Source organism: Lycorma delicatula, chromosome 2 (genome assembly GCF_047948215.1).
Source record: "Lycorma delicatula isolate Av1 chromosome 2, ASM4794821v1, whole genome shotgun sequence".
Lineage (NCBI taxonomy): Eukaryota > Metazoa > Arthropoda > Insecta > Hemiptera > Fulgoridae > Lycorma > Lycorma delicatula.
In genome coordinates this window covers 26101116-26119187 of record NC_134456.1, presented here as the reverse complement: position 1 = coordinate 26119187, position 18072 = coordinate 26101116, and the positions used below count along the sequence as shown (strand labels likewise).

Below are 18072 nucleotides of genomic sequence, written 5' to 3'. Positions count from 1 at the left end.
GTACTCTTTAAGTCTACTTCATTTATTCTTGTATAAATGTATATGAGAAAGCGAATGTAAGCGTATGGACTTGTATATTCAAAGTTATTCAAAATAATTTTTATAAGCATTACGTACAATACAAAAAACCAAGAAAAACTAACCCAGATGACCTGATATACAGCCACATACACAAACAATGTCTGAACAAAATACAACAAAATGATTGGATTTAGCTGAAAAAGATTTATCATTCAACTAAATTTTAAATATTTTGAACCGGGATATTCAAATTCATAATTAGAATGATTACGAATTTAAAATGTAATACACAAAACTAACAGTAAATTACAGCTCAGAACACATACCATACAGACACCATTGACATCAAAAGGATTCCAAGGTACATTTTCAGGATAGTGTCCAAGAACTTTACATTTATAAGGTCTTTCCAAAGGTGTTGACTGAAGATTACTGTCTCCTAAAAACAATTAAATAAATGCATATTTAAATTAATTCCAAGTAATAATGTTAATTAAGAAAATTAATAAAACAAATAATAAAATGTAATAACATAATTCAATTTTACATTTAAATATAATATTTAATTCTAAATTTTTATATGAAATTAAATTTTATCAAACCTGCCCACGATCTGTCTGTATCAATAAAAGAATGAACTGAATTACCATGGATGTCATTTAATAACTATAAGCCACATACTTTTGATATTAGACCTTTATCAGCAGAACAATATAAAAAGGATTATTTAAGAAACCAGCTGCTGCTCTTGTCAATTGTGAGTTGCTCCATGAGATCAATATTTTGTTAAATGAATGTACAAAACATTACCAAGACCAATTATTCTTTAATGCTTATGGCTGATATGAACGATAAAGTTGTGAGAAAGGTACTATTATTTTGGAGGGGACAAAGAAAAAATCAAGAAGATATTATGTAACCAAAAAAGGTTTTACTATTTTGGAACTGCAAAGGAATTTTGCAGACCACTCATGAACTCATGAAATCTGGGACTAAAATATCTGTAATTTCTTGTGAAACGCAGAGGGTTCTCTGGAGATCAATTGAAAAAATGCTAAATGGGAAGTTTCCAAAGAATGAGTGTGGTCCCATTTTCAGGTCTAAGCAATTTAAGTAAAAAATAATCAAACATCCTCAATAGAGTAGGACTTGTTATAGAGTGGCCCGTTTGACATCTCTTCATTAAGGTAGAGTGAGTGACCTTTTCATGGAAAGGAACATACTCTTATTATTTTTACCCTTTATTATTTTGGATCGGGTAAATAACTGGTTGAATTCCCTGGCAACAATACTTTGTTGATAGTAAAAATATATCTTTAGTCTCATAATGAAATAGTTATCTGAATGTGGGATAATATCTATAAAAGCAATCCATAAATTACTCTTCATTGTTATGTACAACATGGTTAATAAGTAAATAATAAGTAGATCCTGATTATCCAAACCCACCAGAACTGAAAACTGGGTTATCTGAAATGACTAAAAAAAAGTCATTTAAAAACCATTAACAATGAAGAAAACAATTTTAAATTACGTAGTTATCAAAAAGAGATAATACATCTGCAGTATTAGAAAAAATATATAGTTGTAAACTATGCAAAATCTGAATCATGCAACATTCTATTATACTGTACTACAGGTTACATATGCTCTTTATCGACATGTCTATTTATTTAGATTCATGCTCAATAAGCTGTTAAAATGTTTAATAATGTTTTAGATACAAGTTTTCTGGATAAAAATGTTTCTGAATTAATTACCTTCTTGGTAATTACAGGTTATTCAAAATTGGTCTGTCTCATTACTTCACAAAACCAAGAATTATGGTTTATAAATAATTTATAAATCATAAAGTTGTGGTTAATATTTCCACACTCAATTTGAGCTGTAAAATTATTACTTTAATAGAATGAATTTTGTATTTGATAACGTAAGATTTCTCTTTTCAGCCAATTATATTTTTATTAAATATTAACTGTACTCAACTCTTCATACGGATAAAATATTAACACTAATAATTACTAATTTATTTACAGAAAAAACTAATATTAAGTTATAATTTACTTTCTTCAAGATGAAAGTTTGAATAATTAATTGTGACTTCTGGGATGAGGAAGTCTGATGATTATTGAATTTATGTTTTATTTTACTAAGTGACATGGTTATGCTTTCCTAAATGAAATTAGAAGTAATATTTGAATATTAAAGTTATTTTCAAAATAAATTTACTTAAAAAACTATATTATGCATGTACAATAAAAAAAGAATGTTTTTCAAATTAACAGATGGAAACATTAAATTGATAAGAGCAATAAATTGAAAGACTATTGCATGTAAAAAACAACATAATTTTTTTCTAGTTAATTGAATCAAACCTATAAATTCTTTAAAATAGTTTACAACCAGTATAAAAAAAATGTTTTTAAGTTATTGATACATTTGTATAGATAATATGAAAATGATTACTTTTGCAGTACACATAAAGCTAATTGTTAATATGACACATAAAGTATATCAATATTATTATTTATCAAATTAATAAATTTTATAAATTGAAAATTAATATAATTTTATAATATAATAGACAATTTTATCAATTTTAAACTACTAAACTTTATAGATTTAATAAAATTATTAGTTAAGATTTACTTAAAATCTTAACTAGACACTGTAATAAAAATATATTTAACTCAAAATGCTTCATGTAAAATAACAAATTTTTTTTTAATAGAAATAAAATGATTTTAAATAATTTTTTACATACTTTTATCATTAAAAAAAAAAACAAAAAAACAATCACTAATTTAAAAAAAAGAACACCAGCTCCATATTTCCTACAATTTGGTTAAAACATAATGTCAAATTTTACATTTTATAAAAACTATGTTTTTGATAAAGCTGTTTTATTTTTGTTTTTATTTTGAAATAATTTTGTTTCCTATTATACACATCTCATAAATACAAATTTTCATTATCTGAGAAAAAAACAAAAGACATCATATCCTTTGTGATGGTAATACCTCAATCGGGCAGAAAATTTTAACATTTATGTCCAGAAAATTTACACATATTATTATCCTTTTAGAAACTGCCCTCAAATAATAATCGTAATGGAAAATGTTACATACAAGACATTAACAGTTAAGCAGAAATACTATATATCTATTAAATAATTATATAAAACAAAAAACTATCAAACAGAAAAAATTAATAAAATTTGAAGATTTGGTAATAATAAAGATTAAAAATAAAATATTAAATTAATACTACACTACTGCTCAAATCTATGCTGCCATCCCCCCTCCAATTCTAAGCTGCACCATCAATTTTGAAAAGGTTTTTATGAGAAAATGTTGAAAAATAAAAATAAGATTCATTTACAAAATGTATATATATATATATATATATATAAAATATTTCAAAGGATTGTATAAACAAAAGACGGATAATTTGATAAGCTAATTACTAGTAAAAATAAAAACTGAAGTTTAAGTAATAAAAAGTCGCAATACATAAAATGATTCCATACAGATAATTTAAACTGAATAAATATTAATTACAATCAAATAAACACTCACTTTCACAGCCACTTTTGTCTCTGAAAGCTGTGTCAACATCATTTTTCCATATTAGGTTGTCTTCTGTTCTATTCATGGCATTTGTGATCCTGCATTTTTTAAAAGGAGTGAAATATTACATTCGGGATTTTATTCCAGGCAATAGAATCCCATTATGCTATCATTGAAGAACTTGCCTTTTTTATTTTTCTGTAATCAATTTGAGGATGGTTTTCTGAATGTAACCAGTTTTCATATTCTTTTCTTAAGTGGTTTTTGAAAGAACACAGACATTGGGTGGCTGGAGTTGGTTAGTCATATGAGGTGTATGAGAAAAGTAATGAGACTGACTTTTTACTTACCAAAGTTTTAATTTTTTTCAAACAACAATATTATCTCCTTCAAAGTAGTTCCCTTGGGCAGCTACACACAGACAGAGTCATTGTTCCCACTCCTGGTAGCAGCGGTGGAAGGCTTCAACTGGTAGGGCTTTTAACTGGTCGGTCAGTCTTTTGAATGTTCTCCAGTTCCAAAATGACAACGCCCTTTTAAGACATATTTCAATTTCGGGAAAAGGAAAAAGTCACAAGGACTCAAATCAGGTGAATAGGGGGGTTGAGTGCAATCAGCTGAATAGGGGAGTTGAGTGCAATCAGGTGAACAGTAGGAATGCGTTTTGAGGTCAAAAATTCCCTGATGGAAATGGCCGTGTGACACGGGGCATTGCTATGGTGAAGCATCCACTTGTTTGCAATGTCTGGTCTCACGTGGATCACTCTTTTCCTGAGCCTTTCAAGGACACCTTTGTAAAACACTTGGTTGACAGTTTGTCCTGGAGGAACAAATTCTTTATGCATGATACCCCTACTGTCAAAAAAGCAAATCAGCATGGTTTTAATCTTTGATTTGCTCATTCGACATTTTTTCGGTCGAGGAGATGATGGAGTGTGCCACTCTTCGCTTTGCCGCTTTGTTTCAGGATCATACTCAAAAATCCAGGATTCATCACCTGAGATCACACGATTGAAGAATTCTTGGTCATTGTCAATCCTCTCAAAAAGATCAACGCACACGTTCCTTCAATTGTCCTTCTGTTCCGTTGTGAGGTTTTTTGGCACCAACTTCGCACAAACCTTTCGCATGTCTAAATCGTCTGTCAAAATTTGATGTACGGTAAAAGTGTTTAAATTTAACTGTTCACTCATCATCCTTATTATTAAACGACGGTCTGATCTCACAAGAACCCTCACACACTCAACATTTTCATCAGATTTTGATATTGAAGGTCTCCCTGAGCGAGGTTGATCTTCAACGTGTTCTCGGCCTTCCAAAAATGATTTGTTCCAGCGGAAAACTTGTGCTCTTGATAAGCAATGTTCCCTGTAGGTCTGTTTCAACTTTTCAAAGGTCACACTCACGGATTCCCCAAGTTTAACGCAAAGCTTGATTGCACAACGTTGCTCTAAATTCTGATGCTCCATTTTCGTAACACACAACAAAAACACAACTTCACTGATGGCACTGTCAAAAATAATATGTTGGCTGAATGGAGTTTAAAGTCGTACTGAGAATGTGGAAGGGATGAACAAACTGGTCTAGCACAGACTGGTAGACACAGCATTGCCAGATCGCTCGCAATGTTACCAATCTCATTACTTTTCTCACACACCTCGTAGACCTGAGATTATCACCAATGTCACAATTTTCTTTCTTTATATTTTACTGAATCCACTAAATGTCCTTTAAATGCATCCATTACAAACATAGTTTTAGAATCTCAGAGAATCCCTCATCTTCTGTTCCAAACAACATTTACCCTGTCTGCCATAATTTTTAAGTCATGCAACCATTTTTGTGCGCACACCGCTATCACATCTCTAGGAAATTTATCATTTTTGGGTATTGCTTTCCTATTTAATATAAAGAATGGTGGTAATTTCTAGCCTTCTGTTGTAATACACAGAATTACAGTAACATGCTATTTTTCATATCCTCTACTATTTTAACATCTTTTTCACCGTTTGCCGTTACTATATAATTACACAGCATATCAAACTGATGGAGGGTTTCACCCACATTTCAAATATTCTTAAAATGTTTCTGGCAAATCGAAGTCTTCCATCTAAGAGAAACTGTACTGCTACTGGCAGTGCTTTAAATTAAGCAACATTATTATCTACTCTGGGAAATCTTCCTATCTTTGGTCCTGTGAAACCCTTTATTGTAGATTTGCAAGTAAAAATAAAATCATGTTTACCCCATCAATGAACATTTGTTTCTTCAACGGTGAATTTTCTGGCAGCCTATCAATTCCAATTTTGTTCTCCGTATAAAATCACTTTACTTTTTATACTGGATTCATAGTGAACTTTTCTTGATGCCATTGCTAGTACATTGATTAATAAGATTGACAAAAATATGGATGATAAAAAAACACAATATGTAAAAAAAAATCAAACAGCAAAAAATGGAAATAGTTACGTAAACACAGCCATTTATAAGATTATAAGACTAAATACCTAGTGAAGTTAACCACAGGCAATGGTATTTTCAAAGTCATTATTAAAAACCAAAATGCTGTTAACCTCTAAACAAAGTGAAAGGACTCATTTTGTCCCTTCCTTGTACTAATGATCCTGTTAACATTCTGAAGAACTACTGACTAAGAAAATAAATTACAACCAATTTTCAAAAAAAAAATTATTAGCTCTACAGAGAGATGTTTTTATTTTCATTTGCTAAATTTTCTTAAATGTTAAATTGTTGTAACATACATATTTAAGAGAATTTAAAAAAAATCTATAATAAACCCTTTTTTTGAATTAAAAAAGGTTTGAATCTACACTGTACCAAATGTTTTGGATATTAAAATGAGGAAAAAAGTGCAGTTTAGCTTTGGACAAATACATTAATTCAAATTAATTTTTTGTAAACTTTAATGTTTTTGAATTTTTGGAGTTGTTTTTTGAAGGTTTTGTGGCAAACAACTGTATTTTGTTAAATTTTTCTTCTACTGATTTCCATTGATTTCTTCTATTGAGTTCAGGTAGTTTCTTTTTTTGTTTTACTAGATTTAGGAAGGGCGTTTCTGATTTATGTGATTACTAAAATAGCCAAGATTGACGTCTCTTCTCCATTGTTTTGTCACATTCGCTGTTCTACCATTGATGCTCTTTATTGGGGGCCAAGCTTCTGCAATTTGTTTAAGATTGTTGACAGATCTTTGAGTTTATCTGTGGTTGTTTTTTTGGTTGCTTTTTGGTAATTTTCATTCTTGATTAGTTGAGTAGTCTATTTTTCTTTTAGTTTTAGGGGCTTGGTTTTTTGGTTTCCTTTGGAGAGTAAATTTAATTTTGAATAGTTCTGAGTCTGTGTCTACTCCTCAAAGGATTTTTTACATTGTAAATCTCTTTGTGGTAGTGTTTGTCCATAAAGACATAATCTAGTTGCCAATCTCCTTTAGTGTAGTTGGGGGTGTTTCAGGTTTTGAGGTTTTCTCTTGAAATATGTGGATTTCAAGATTAGGTTGTGGTTTCTACAGAGATCAATAAATCTCCAACTGTTTTCATTTGTTCTCTTTTGGGTGGGTCATTAGATTTAGATTTTATTAAATGCTTTTAGGGTGAGTGTTGAGATTCTTGAGAATTGTGACTTGTACGGAATTGAGAATTGAGACATGTACGGAATTGAATTCTTGTACGGAGTTTATTACTTTGAGACTGACCAAAATTCCTGCTCCAAATTATGAGACACTTTTTATCTCTCTCTTCCCAGGTACACCTTTGTAGGACCTATATCCTTGAGATTCCATGGCTTCCTGGTTGGTGTTCCTTACTTCCTGCAGTCCCATGATGAGAATTTTGTGTTAGTCTATTAAGTCGGTTATTATTTTTAGTTTACCAGTCTACATGAGAGAATTTACATTGTGGGTGGAAATGTAGGTGATTTGCTTTGGTTTAATTTTGGTTCTTATATTGTTCTTGTTCGTGTGTGCACTGTTAAGACATTCCAATGTTTCTGACTACATGTTATCTTCTAAGTGGCAGCCCACTATATCCAAGGACTGGCTTCTCTGAACTCTGGCGTTGCTTGGTTCAGCTGGTGAAGTATAAAAGACCTTTCATGGTTGACTGTCAAGGGGTTATCTGTTGTGCGATTAGGTTCTGAGTTGCAACTCCAGATGTGATATAGTGAGGGGTGTATGACTTTATGATAGATGAAGTTTGTTTAGATTCAATTCACCAGACAAATTCTGCTATTTGTTCCAAATATATCCAGGGCCACCTTGTGGAGGCTCGATTTAACTTTTGTTAAAGTTGTATTGGAGAAAAGTTAAAAAGTTTGATCCTAAACATTACGACCCTTACTATTCATTATTAATCACTAATTATAAAGAAAATATAAACTGAAGTACAACAATATTCAAATCATTCTTTTTCTAAGTTTTTCTATCTTCAAGGTTAGATAAAAATACTAAATAGGTGTATAAAATTCAGTTGCAACTTTACTTTTGTATATGTAAGTTTGTTAATCAGATTTGTAGGGAATTAATCCTTTAACCATGATTGAAACGTAAGCTATTTTTTATTGTAAAATATTTATGGTGAGGTATTCTTTTTTATTTTTATTTACCAATTCAGAATCTATTTATACAGAAATGGAACTCAAACATTTTTTGACACATTTGAAGACAACACATATACATCATAATGTAGTAAACAGCAAAGGTTAAAGAGATGATAATACATGTAAATTCATGTAAGGGTCACCTCTTGGATTGAATCTCTCAGGCCAGCTGTCGCTTATTTTAATAGAAGTATAGAACAAAATCATACAAAACAAAGATATATTACCACTGTACGTAAATAAAATTAGATTCATCCTTTATTATTTTATAAAAGATTTATCATATAACAATAAAAAATTTATTCTCAAACAAATTCTGAATGGTTACAAAAACATACATAACGTTAGCATTACATTTCACATAATTATGTGTGAAACAAAAAACATTTATTCTATATTGAAATATAAAAAAAAAGGTTTTACTTCCTTGTACAAAGTAAAAGAATTATTGTTTTTTAAAGGAAGTATTTACATTTCAACGGAAGTATCCATTTTGACCATCTCTGAATCCATTTTGACTAGTTTCAGTGTGACATCTGTACATACGTATATATCTCGCATAACTCAAAAATTATTAGCCGCAGGATGTTGAAATTTTAGATTTAGGACTGTTGTAACACCTAACTGCACACCTCCCCTTTTGATTGCATCAACTGAACCAAAAATGTCAAAAAAAAAAGCCCAAAATTCAAAACAATTTGGATTTTGGACTTTTTCTTAATTGCAGTAATAAGCCCTAACTGACAGCTTTTCAACAATATATCATAAGTGGTACTTATTTTCATTGGTTTTAGAGTTATAGCCAAATAAAATTTTAATTAATGAAATATTTGGATCTTACAAGGCATATAGGTTCAAATCAGACTTAATCTCCTTTTTTTTTAATTTAAATATATTGATTTATTAATAATTATTAACCTCCGATTGTAAAAATGTTTTACGATAAATAATTCAATAATAAAAAAAAAATCAGAGTTATTAATCAAACAAAATTTTATGTACTTTTCATTTAAAATAAGTGTGTATATATAATTTAATAGGCATACAAGGAAGTCATGTGGTTCCATATCAGATTTTTTTAATTTAAATAATTAATTATCTCTAAGAGTTTTACAAAAAAAGATATGGCACAGCAGTAAGCACTTACTGCCTTGTGTGAGCCCTGAGATGTCAGCAGAGCAGATCAGGCAATACCTGACTCCGCAGCCCGGGTGAGTTAAATCTGTGGGAGGCAGCTGACTGGAGGAACCCAGGCAGTATTAGTGACCTGGAGGGTGCCCAACTGCCTCTCTACCACACCTTATGACAAACTGACAAGCCAATTTTCATGTTTGGAAATTTCTCCTAACACACATTCTGTGGCAGAGGGACAACATAACAACCCTCGTCCAGGAGAGTCTTTGTCTTCACAAACGAAGTGAAATGAAGGAGCGTTGAGTACAGTGGCACTGAGAAGACATATTGAACGAAGTTTTGACCACAGATCTGTGGATTAATTCCAGAATATTTGGTGATAGAGAAAAGAATGGGATTTTTCAAAAATCAATCCTTTCAAGATTGCTCAAGGGATAACGAAAGCAGTAGGAGAGCCTGTAAAGGAGACAGAATGACTGCTACAGAACTGTTTGTTGAAACTGTCGATGACCTTCAATTGTTGTGGCCACTCAAAACCAAGAAGATTGGAGTCATTGTCATTGAGGCTGCACTGATGGTACTTATTATATGCTGGATGTTGTTGTCAGTACTAGCTGAACTGTACAGAAGAGAAAATCAATGAGCAGCTTCATGTACAAGGAGTTGTTGCAAGTTGGTAATTAAACAAATGACGGAATGAAGAAGTTGTACCCTCTGCATCGCATGTTGACATTTAACAAACCTACATGATCTGAAAAAATAAAGGCTGACTTTCATAGATTACATGCTCGTTCTTTCATCCTGATTCGATTGTGGTGTTCTGGATGTCAGAAATTCAGACATACAGCGGTGCAATGCATGTTGATCTGGTTTGTGGCAACTGCCATGGAGACCACACTATGAGATCATGAAACTGCCCAATTTACAAGGAAGAGGTAGCAAACAGGAGGTAAACACCATTCAAAAGATCAGCTACTTCAAAGCTAGAAAAATTGTGCTTAGCAAATTGCCTAAGGCGGCATATTATAATCACATTATCGCAGTTTCTGCCCTTTAAACTGAACGATGTAATCTCTGAACTGGCACCAACCTTAATGAGCACAGCTGAACGTATAATCACTGAGAACTGAATTGATAAGTCAACCAATTAGAGAAACAGAAAAATGCAGATGTCTCCAAATAAAAGATTGTAGTACAACCTAGGAATAAGCCTTCTACCAGTCAAAAGGTGAAGGTAGGAGAAGCCAAACCACAGAAGAAAGTTGAACATAATGCAAAGATTGTAATAGCTGAAATAGAAAATCCCCATTCAGGGAATCCAGAAAGAAGATGCTGTAACAATGGTAGAAAAACTGTTCACTAAGTAGCAATGGAGCGCTGGAAGGCATGGAGGACTCAAAAAGAAAAGGTGAGCACTTTAGTTGCCCCAAAAATTTTAGCTGGGAGAGCATCAAGCCTGGACTCGATGCAATGCTCACTGCATCATCTGGGTCTGTATTATCTGATGCAGCAAAACATCTCTAAGGCCTTAGGCACTCTGGAATCAATAGGTGGAAGCTGTTAGGAGGATGGAGAAAAGAAGCAAAAATGGATGGCCTAAAGGAAAACCTGGGTGATAAATGAATGTTATAAGTTTATTACAAAGAACACAGATTGTTTTTTATGCTTTTGTATGTTCTGTAATTTTTTTAAAATATTATCAAAGTTACATTTAAGTAATCGTAATAATTATGGGTCCTTGCACCCATTTTGATGATTTGGCATTTCTTTAGGGATGGATGTGTATTTAAGTGGCAAGGGATACACTCTTGTCATTTTGCAGGGTTTTAATGCATTACATGTGTTTGTCTTTTGGATGATTTATCTGACATAACTAGTCTTTTGACTAAGTTGCTAATTTTTTTTCAGCATAAAAGTTGTCTTTTTTTAGACAAAATAGATCATGTAATTGCAACTATTTTATTTCATGAAACATAACAGATAATAAAATAAAAAAAATAATAAATAATAATTTAATGAAAAGTAGACTTTTTATGGTTGATTGCATCAAAGCTTTTGATAAAGTGAATACAGAGACACTAGCGAATATTCTACAGTGAAAAGGAATTCTGAAATACCAAATTCAAGTCAGCAAAAGTTTATACTGCTAAATTAAAATATACAAAAAGAAGGAGATGACAAGAACTGTTAACTTAGGATTAAAGCAGGAGTGTAATGTTTTATTGAGATATTATTATACACATAAGTGGACAAATTTCTACAGTTTTGTTTTGTGAACTCTTCATATGACTTGAATAGGTTTAAAAAGTATTGTTTGCCAGTTAGAGGCTTCTGATTTCAACTGATCTGAAGATTCATTACAAACAGCAGATTCAAGCTGCAGTAGGTTAAGAATAATTCGACCACATTCACTTCTATATCCAAAAGTAAAATTACTGACATTTAAGGGTAAACATTTGATATGATCCAGATTTGTAGTTTAAGATATAGCATAGAGCATGCAAATAAAAGGAATTATTATTCTGTTTACTGTTCCCTTCTCTAAAGGATACAAGAAAAAAATAAAGTAAATTGGTCAATGAAGCAGTAAAATATTTTTATAAGACTAAGTCTTTGAAAACAATCTAGATAGCAGTCTGTTCATATGTTTACCTACGGGAACAAATGTTGGACTATTATTAACACAGAAAAAGAATCAAATTTCTGAAAGTTCTTAACAACAATAGCTACACAAGTAATGACAGGAAAAAGTAGTCGGACAGGAAAAAAAATGTGAGCATTCATAACGCATAGAGACTATTGAATTAAATAACTTATTAGCAATGATTTGGGAGATACCAATTACACTAATGGGCAAAACTTATTTTTTTTATTTAATGTTTCTCTAATAGTGATACCATTTCTCAAACTGCTTTTTTGAGTACATTACAATCTGTAAATATAACTTTTCTATCACTCATAGTTTTAAATAAATTACGCTTCAAAAAAAATTAGGGAAAATATGGTTAAAATCTGTAAATTTATAATTTTGCATGGCTATACCTGTATTAGAATGATTTTGCTGATACTTTACTTTTTTAAATAGCCTCAGGCACATCCCGGTAACAGTAATCGGCTAGCATGTTAGTATTCCATTTCCCATTATAGTGGCTTTCCATCATCGAAATGTCTTGGTGGTAACATTCACTGTGTTTGTCACTTACATTTCCAAGGTTGTCCAGGAAACAATCTTGACGAGAGTGGAGGAAATGTATTTTTAAAGATATATTTCATCCCATAGCTCTGTATGAAGTAAAAAGTTGATTAACAATATCGTGGTAATTATCGGAATTTTGTTTGCCAAGAAAATTTTGCAAACATCATTAAATGAAGCCCAAGCTGCACTTTCTATGAGGGTAAGTCAATTATTATCTGCGATTTAGTTGTTGTGTTGCGTATATGACGCATGCGTGATTTAATTGTTGTTATGTCTGTGCAGGTTTGATGCTGCTAGGTTAGTTCCATTATTGCTGTCCTGCCGTTAACCATGGCTGCTCCACTTTCTGTTTGCACCAAAGAAGAGCAATGTTCAGTGATCCGTTTTTTGTGGTCAGAAGGTCTATCAGGGGCCGAAATTCATCGAAGGCTTTCGGTACAGTACGAGAACAGTGTGTTGCCACAACAAAGTGTCTACGAATGGATTGAAAATTCAAAAATGGTCGCACAAGTGTTACGCACGACGAAGGAGCCAGACGACCAAAAATGAGGAAAACATTGAGTGTGCACATGACATGGTTTTCTTAGACAGACGAGTAACTATTGATGAAGTGGCACATCGTCTGCAAATTAGTCACGGTTCTGCCTACGAAATCATCCACAACAGACTTGGGTTTCATAAAGTCTGTACAAATTGGGTCCTAAAACAACTAACACAGTTGGATAAAAAAATGCACTTGGACATCTGCCAAAAACATTTGGATCGCTATGGTAACAAACGGGACATCTTCTTAGACAGAATCATCACTGGTGACGAAACATGGATCCATCATTACGAGCCGGAGAGTAAACAGCATAGTATGTGAAAACATCCAAATTCACCCTTCACCCTTCAAAAAAAAGTTCAAGACCCAACCATCCACAAGAAAACTGATGCTTACAGTTTTTTGGGACTCACAAGGCCCAGTACTGGAACATTATGAGGAAAGGGGCACGACAATAAACAGTGCATGTTACAGTGAGATGTTTACTGCCAAGCTGAAGCCTGCAATTCAAAGTAAACGCTGAGGACTGCTGTTGAAAGGTGTTGTGTTGTTGCACGACAATGCCCGTCCATATACTGCTGCCCACACTGCTGAAACGCTCCAGAAACTCTTTGAAGTACTGAGCCAGTACTTCAGAGATGAAGTACAGAGGATGAGCCATCCTCTGTATAGTCCTGATCTTGCCCCTTCTGACTACCACTTGTTTGGTCCACTCAAAGAGGCATTAAGAGGCCATCGATTTACCTCGGACGATACAGTGAAAGAAGCGGTGCATTCCTGGCTCGCAGCTCAACTGAAAACCTTCTTTTATAAGGGCATCAGGAAGCTTGTGCAACGATGGACTAAGTGTGTTGAAATGCAAGGGGACTATGTTGAAAAATGATGTACATGTATGTTTTCTATTTGTATTGCAATAAAATTTATAACTATATTGCAGATAATAATTGACTTACCCTCGTACATTATTTAACATTGAGTTAAATACATCATCTTTGACCAACTCTCTTATCTGAGGATCAACAAATATTCCTTCTTTAATTTTTCCGTTGCTTACATTCGGAAATTTCTGCTTGATGTACAAAAATCCAGGACTATCCTTCATTGCTTTTACAAAATTTTTCATTAGTCCTAGCTTGATATGTATAGAGGGTAAAAATACTTTTTTGGGTTCAACTAAGGGCTCATGAATAATACTTTTCCCATTTGGGATAAGTTGTCTCATTTCTTCTACTCTTTGGTAACATAATGTTTATCCCTAGCTTGGCTGTCCCACTTGCAAAGAAACACATGTACTTAGTTATGCATGCCTAACAAAATAACTATAACTTTCAAATCACCACATATATTCCAGCTATGTTTTTTATAATTTATTTTTTCAAGAACATCTTTCGTCACACTGTATGTCTCTTTTAAATTAATACCATGAGCAATTGGTATTGAAGGATATTTGTTACTGTTATGTAGTAGAACCACTTTTTAAACTAGGTCAAGATCATAAACCTGAGGACTAAGTCCTCAGGTTAAGCTCATCAATATTTGTGCAATAAACAAAATTATTTTCATCAATAAAGTACTGAGAAAGTTCTTTTTGTAAGCTTCAAAAGCCTGAAATATTTGTATATTTTTTAAGTAAATTCCAACCTTCCAGTCTTGATCCTAACAGTTCAGCTTGATTGTTTGATAAATTTAAATCCCTAACCAAGTCATTTAATTCACTTTATATTAAGATGTGGCTTATGGGAAGATAATTCAAAATCAAAATCATTTATGTCTTCTTCAGTACTGCCAGATTCTTCATAGCTGCTTTCGAAACATACATACACAGGTGGCTCAGGAACTGGAATAATTTCACTGTGAGGTATAGGCCTGATTGCAGATTGCAATGAAGGATATTTTACAGTATGTTTAGATTTTTTTGAAATTCAACACTTGTTAAACAAAAGTAACAATCGGTTACAATCCTTTGGTTCACGACATACCATAGGTATATCAAATGGCAAAGCTTTCCTTATATATATCACGTATGATTTGATTCATATACTTAACAATGATAATAAATAAAAAATACATATGTAAATAAAAATTTAAATAAAAAATTCACATACTACCATGGTCCCAACAAAAATAATAATTAACAGAGTAATATTAAAAATAGTAATAACAGTAATAGTAAAAATTATTCAATATAATATAGAGTACTTGCAAAAAAAGTGCAATGAAATAGAAGTTATTATAATTTCAGTTGATAATGTAACTAGCAGAGTAGTTATTACTCAATTAACTAGATACAGTAAAATAGTAATTAGTACTAATATAAGCAATTGAAACTGATAAATATGGCAGTATTAATAAATGTAATGTTACAAGGTTTAAAAAAATACAGAAAGAAACAATCTCGAGCTTATAGCATGAACATAAGTGATGTTTGTATGTCTGTGAATATGCAATTGTTCGTTGTGTTACACGACAGATGAAGATAAAAATAATTTGCCAATTTTAAATTAATTAAACAATTGTTTTTAGATATTTCCAGAATATATTAACATAAAAATATTGAAAAGACATTATTTTATCATAATCATGATTTAAAGATCTATAGATTCAAATATTATTAACATATTTTATCTGCCTACTTTTTTAATAAAATAATAAAACAGGAAAATTTCTTATAATTTAACATTATAAAAAAAAATTGTGTAATTGCCGACAATACAAAAATGTGTAATAAAAGATTCTATCATCATGTTATATGGTATAAAATAAAGCATAGATCGCAATTTTTTTTTTCTTTTAAGGATGTCTCTTCTACTATAATTAGCGTTTAGAATTTCCTTCAACCCAATTTATAACAGATATTTGAGATAAAAAAACGATAACTATGTACAACATTTAACTTTATATAAATATGAATGTTGTGGGTGAAATTTTTTAAAGAATTTTACAACCACAAGGGGAATCAAATTCATATTCTTGGTATAGTGGCCTGTGTTTTTAATTACAAAACTAATGGCCTAATCATAAGAAAAAAAACTGCCAGACTAATTAAAGGTCAAGAACATCAAAAAATACTCCTGTTGTAGCAATAGCAAACACTTTTAATGTAAATTTACATATATTTTTTGTACTTTAATTAGGAAAACAATTTTTTTATGGAACTAAATTTGTAAGTATTTAAACAAACATTATGCAATATGAGTAAAAATATAATTTATTTTATTTCATAGATCTCATTTATTTAAAATTAAGTAAAAAGAAACAATACTACCTCAACAAATCTACAAATGGTACAACATTTTTGCTAAGTTTGTAGCCAAAAACAATTTAAACATTTTTAGTCTGTTATACACCCAATCATAAATTTTCACCAAAGGTCAATCACCAAAGATTGGTGTGTTCTTTGATAAAAGCTACTTTTACATTACAATAAAAAATTCATACTAAAAAACTGTAATCCTTCCTTTTACTACGTACTTTGTAAATACCTCTTAGAATTTATAAAACAACTATGAGAAGGAATATGACCAAAAAAATGACATAACTCTAAATATTAGTCAATCCCCATGAATTCTGACTAGGTTTTTCTGTAGAACATCTGTCAGCAGAGTGAACTAAACATTTCCTTTTACAAAAACATTCACAAAATTCTCTTTCTTTACAACATAATAAATCAGAGGCATAAAATTTCACCTGGGCAATCTCTGTAAAAACAACATCTGTAGAAGATTGTTAACATCTGCAGTTCGCCAAAATCAACAAACATTATAAATACAGGAATATGAATCTAAATAAAAAATCTGTATGGATCAAACTTCAAATTTCTACAATTTGCTCATCACAGTAGTGAAGATTCTCAATCTGGACTCAGGGAAAGATGTACAAGTTACCTTCTTTGCATATCTTTAATGGCGAGGCAACAGAACTGATATTTAAGTAAAACACCCTTTTAAGATAAATTTCATTTAAGGGATACTGATGTGACAAGAATAAGTATGAAAACATTTATACATTTTCAATTATTGTCATAGCAGTTTTTAACTAAGTCAATAAAAGAAAATTTATTAATAAGACCAGTTTTCTTTATTACTAGTTATGTATGACAGAGTAAATGGTAACAATTAGAACATTTTTAAAACAAAGATTTAAAGAAACTTTCTTCACCACAATTAACAACATAGGAAGGACTTGAAATTAAGAAATTACCGTTTCTTGAAACTTTTCACATGGGAACATTAGCAGAATGATGATTTTCTTTTAATATGAAGGAGATAGTAGCACTTAATATTAACAAAATAATCCCACATTAGTGTTTATTTTAGTTCATAAAATGTTCATCTGCAAAATAGAAATGTGGAATGCAAAATACTTAAAATTACTTATAATACAAATAATGATAACTAACAAATAATCTAAATGTAATCTAAATTAAATAGTGCTAAAAACTGACACACATTCAACTTATAACCCAAATATACATCATTATTGCCCTACTCCACAGACCTTTGTGTCAGAACTGTAGTAGTTTTATCTTTTATGTGGAAAGCTTTGGATTGGAATGCCAGTCTGTCCACTTTACATGTACTACAAAACTTATTTGAGATAAAATTTGTTTAATTTATTAATAAGGGTGTTGTAATTAGGTGTAGGATTGTAGTTACCAGACAGTGACTAAATAAATATTTACCTAAGTAACTTCTAGAATGGTGAGAAAAATAACAATTATAATCATGTAATAAATATACTCTTTAAAAAAATAAGATGCTTATGGGTGATATGCAAGAAAAAAGAGGTAAATAGATTATATTACAATTAGGCAGACAATTCAAAAAACAAATTATGGATAACAAAACATATCCAGGAACAGACACAGGTTCTGACCATCTAGTTAGTAAAAATGAAGACTAAGAAAAATATTAGGAAATTAAAGGAAAAAAGAAAGAGATGGGATATAAACATAATGTACAGCTAATATTTAAATGAATCACAGGCACATATCT

At 31.2% G+C, this 18072-nt stretch overlaps 1 protein-coding gene across 3 annotated transcripts in view; it reads right to left on the bottom strand.

Moving 5' to 3' along the window:
• pns (DENN domain containing pinstripe) overlaps window positions 1–18072 on the bottom strand; it is a 113479-nt gene that overhangs the window by 79930 nt on the left and 15477 nt on the right. For all 3 annotated transcript variants that reach the window (XM_075358529.1, XM_075358527.1, XM_075358530.1), the window contains exon 2: window positions 348–460. In XM_075358529.1, coding sequence (XP_075214644.1) covers window positions 348–460 — 113 coding nt within the window. The remainder of the gene's footprint in view (window positions 1–347; window positions 461–18072) is intronic.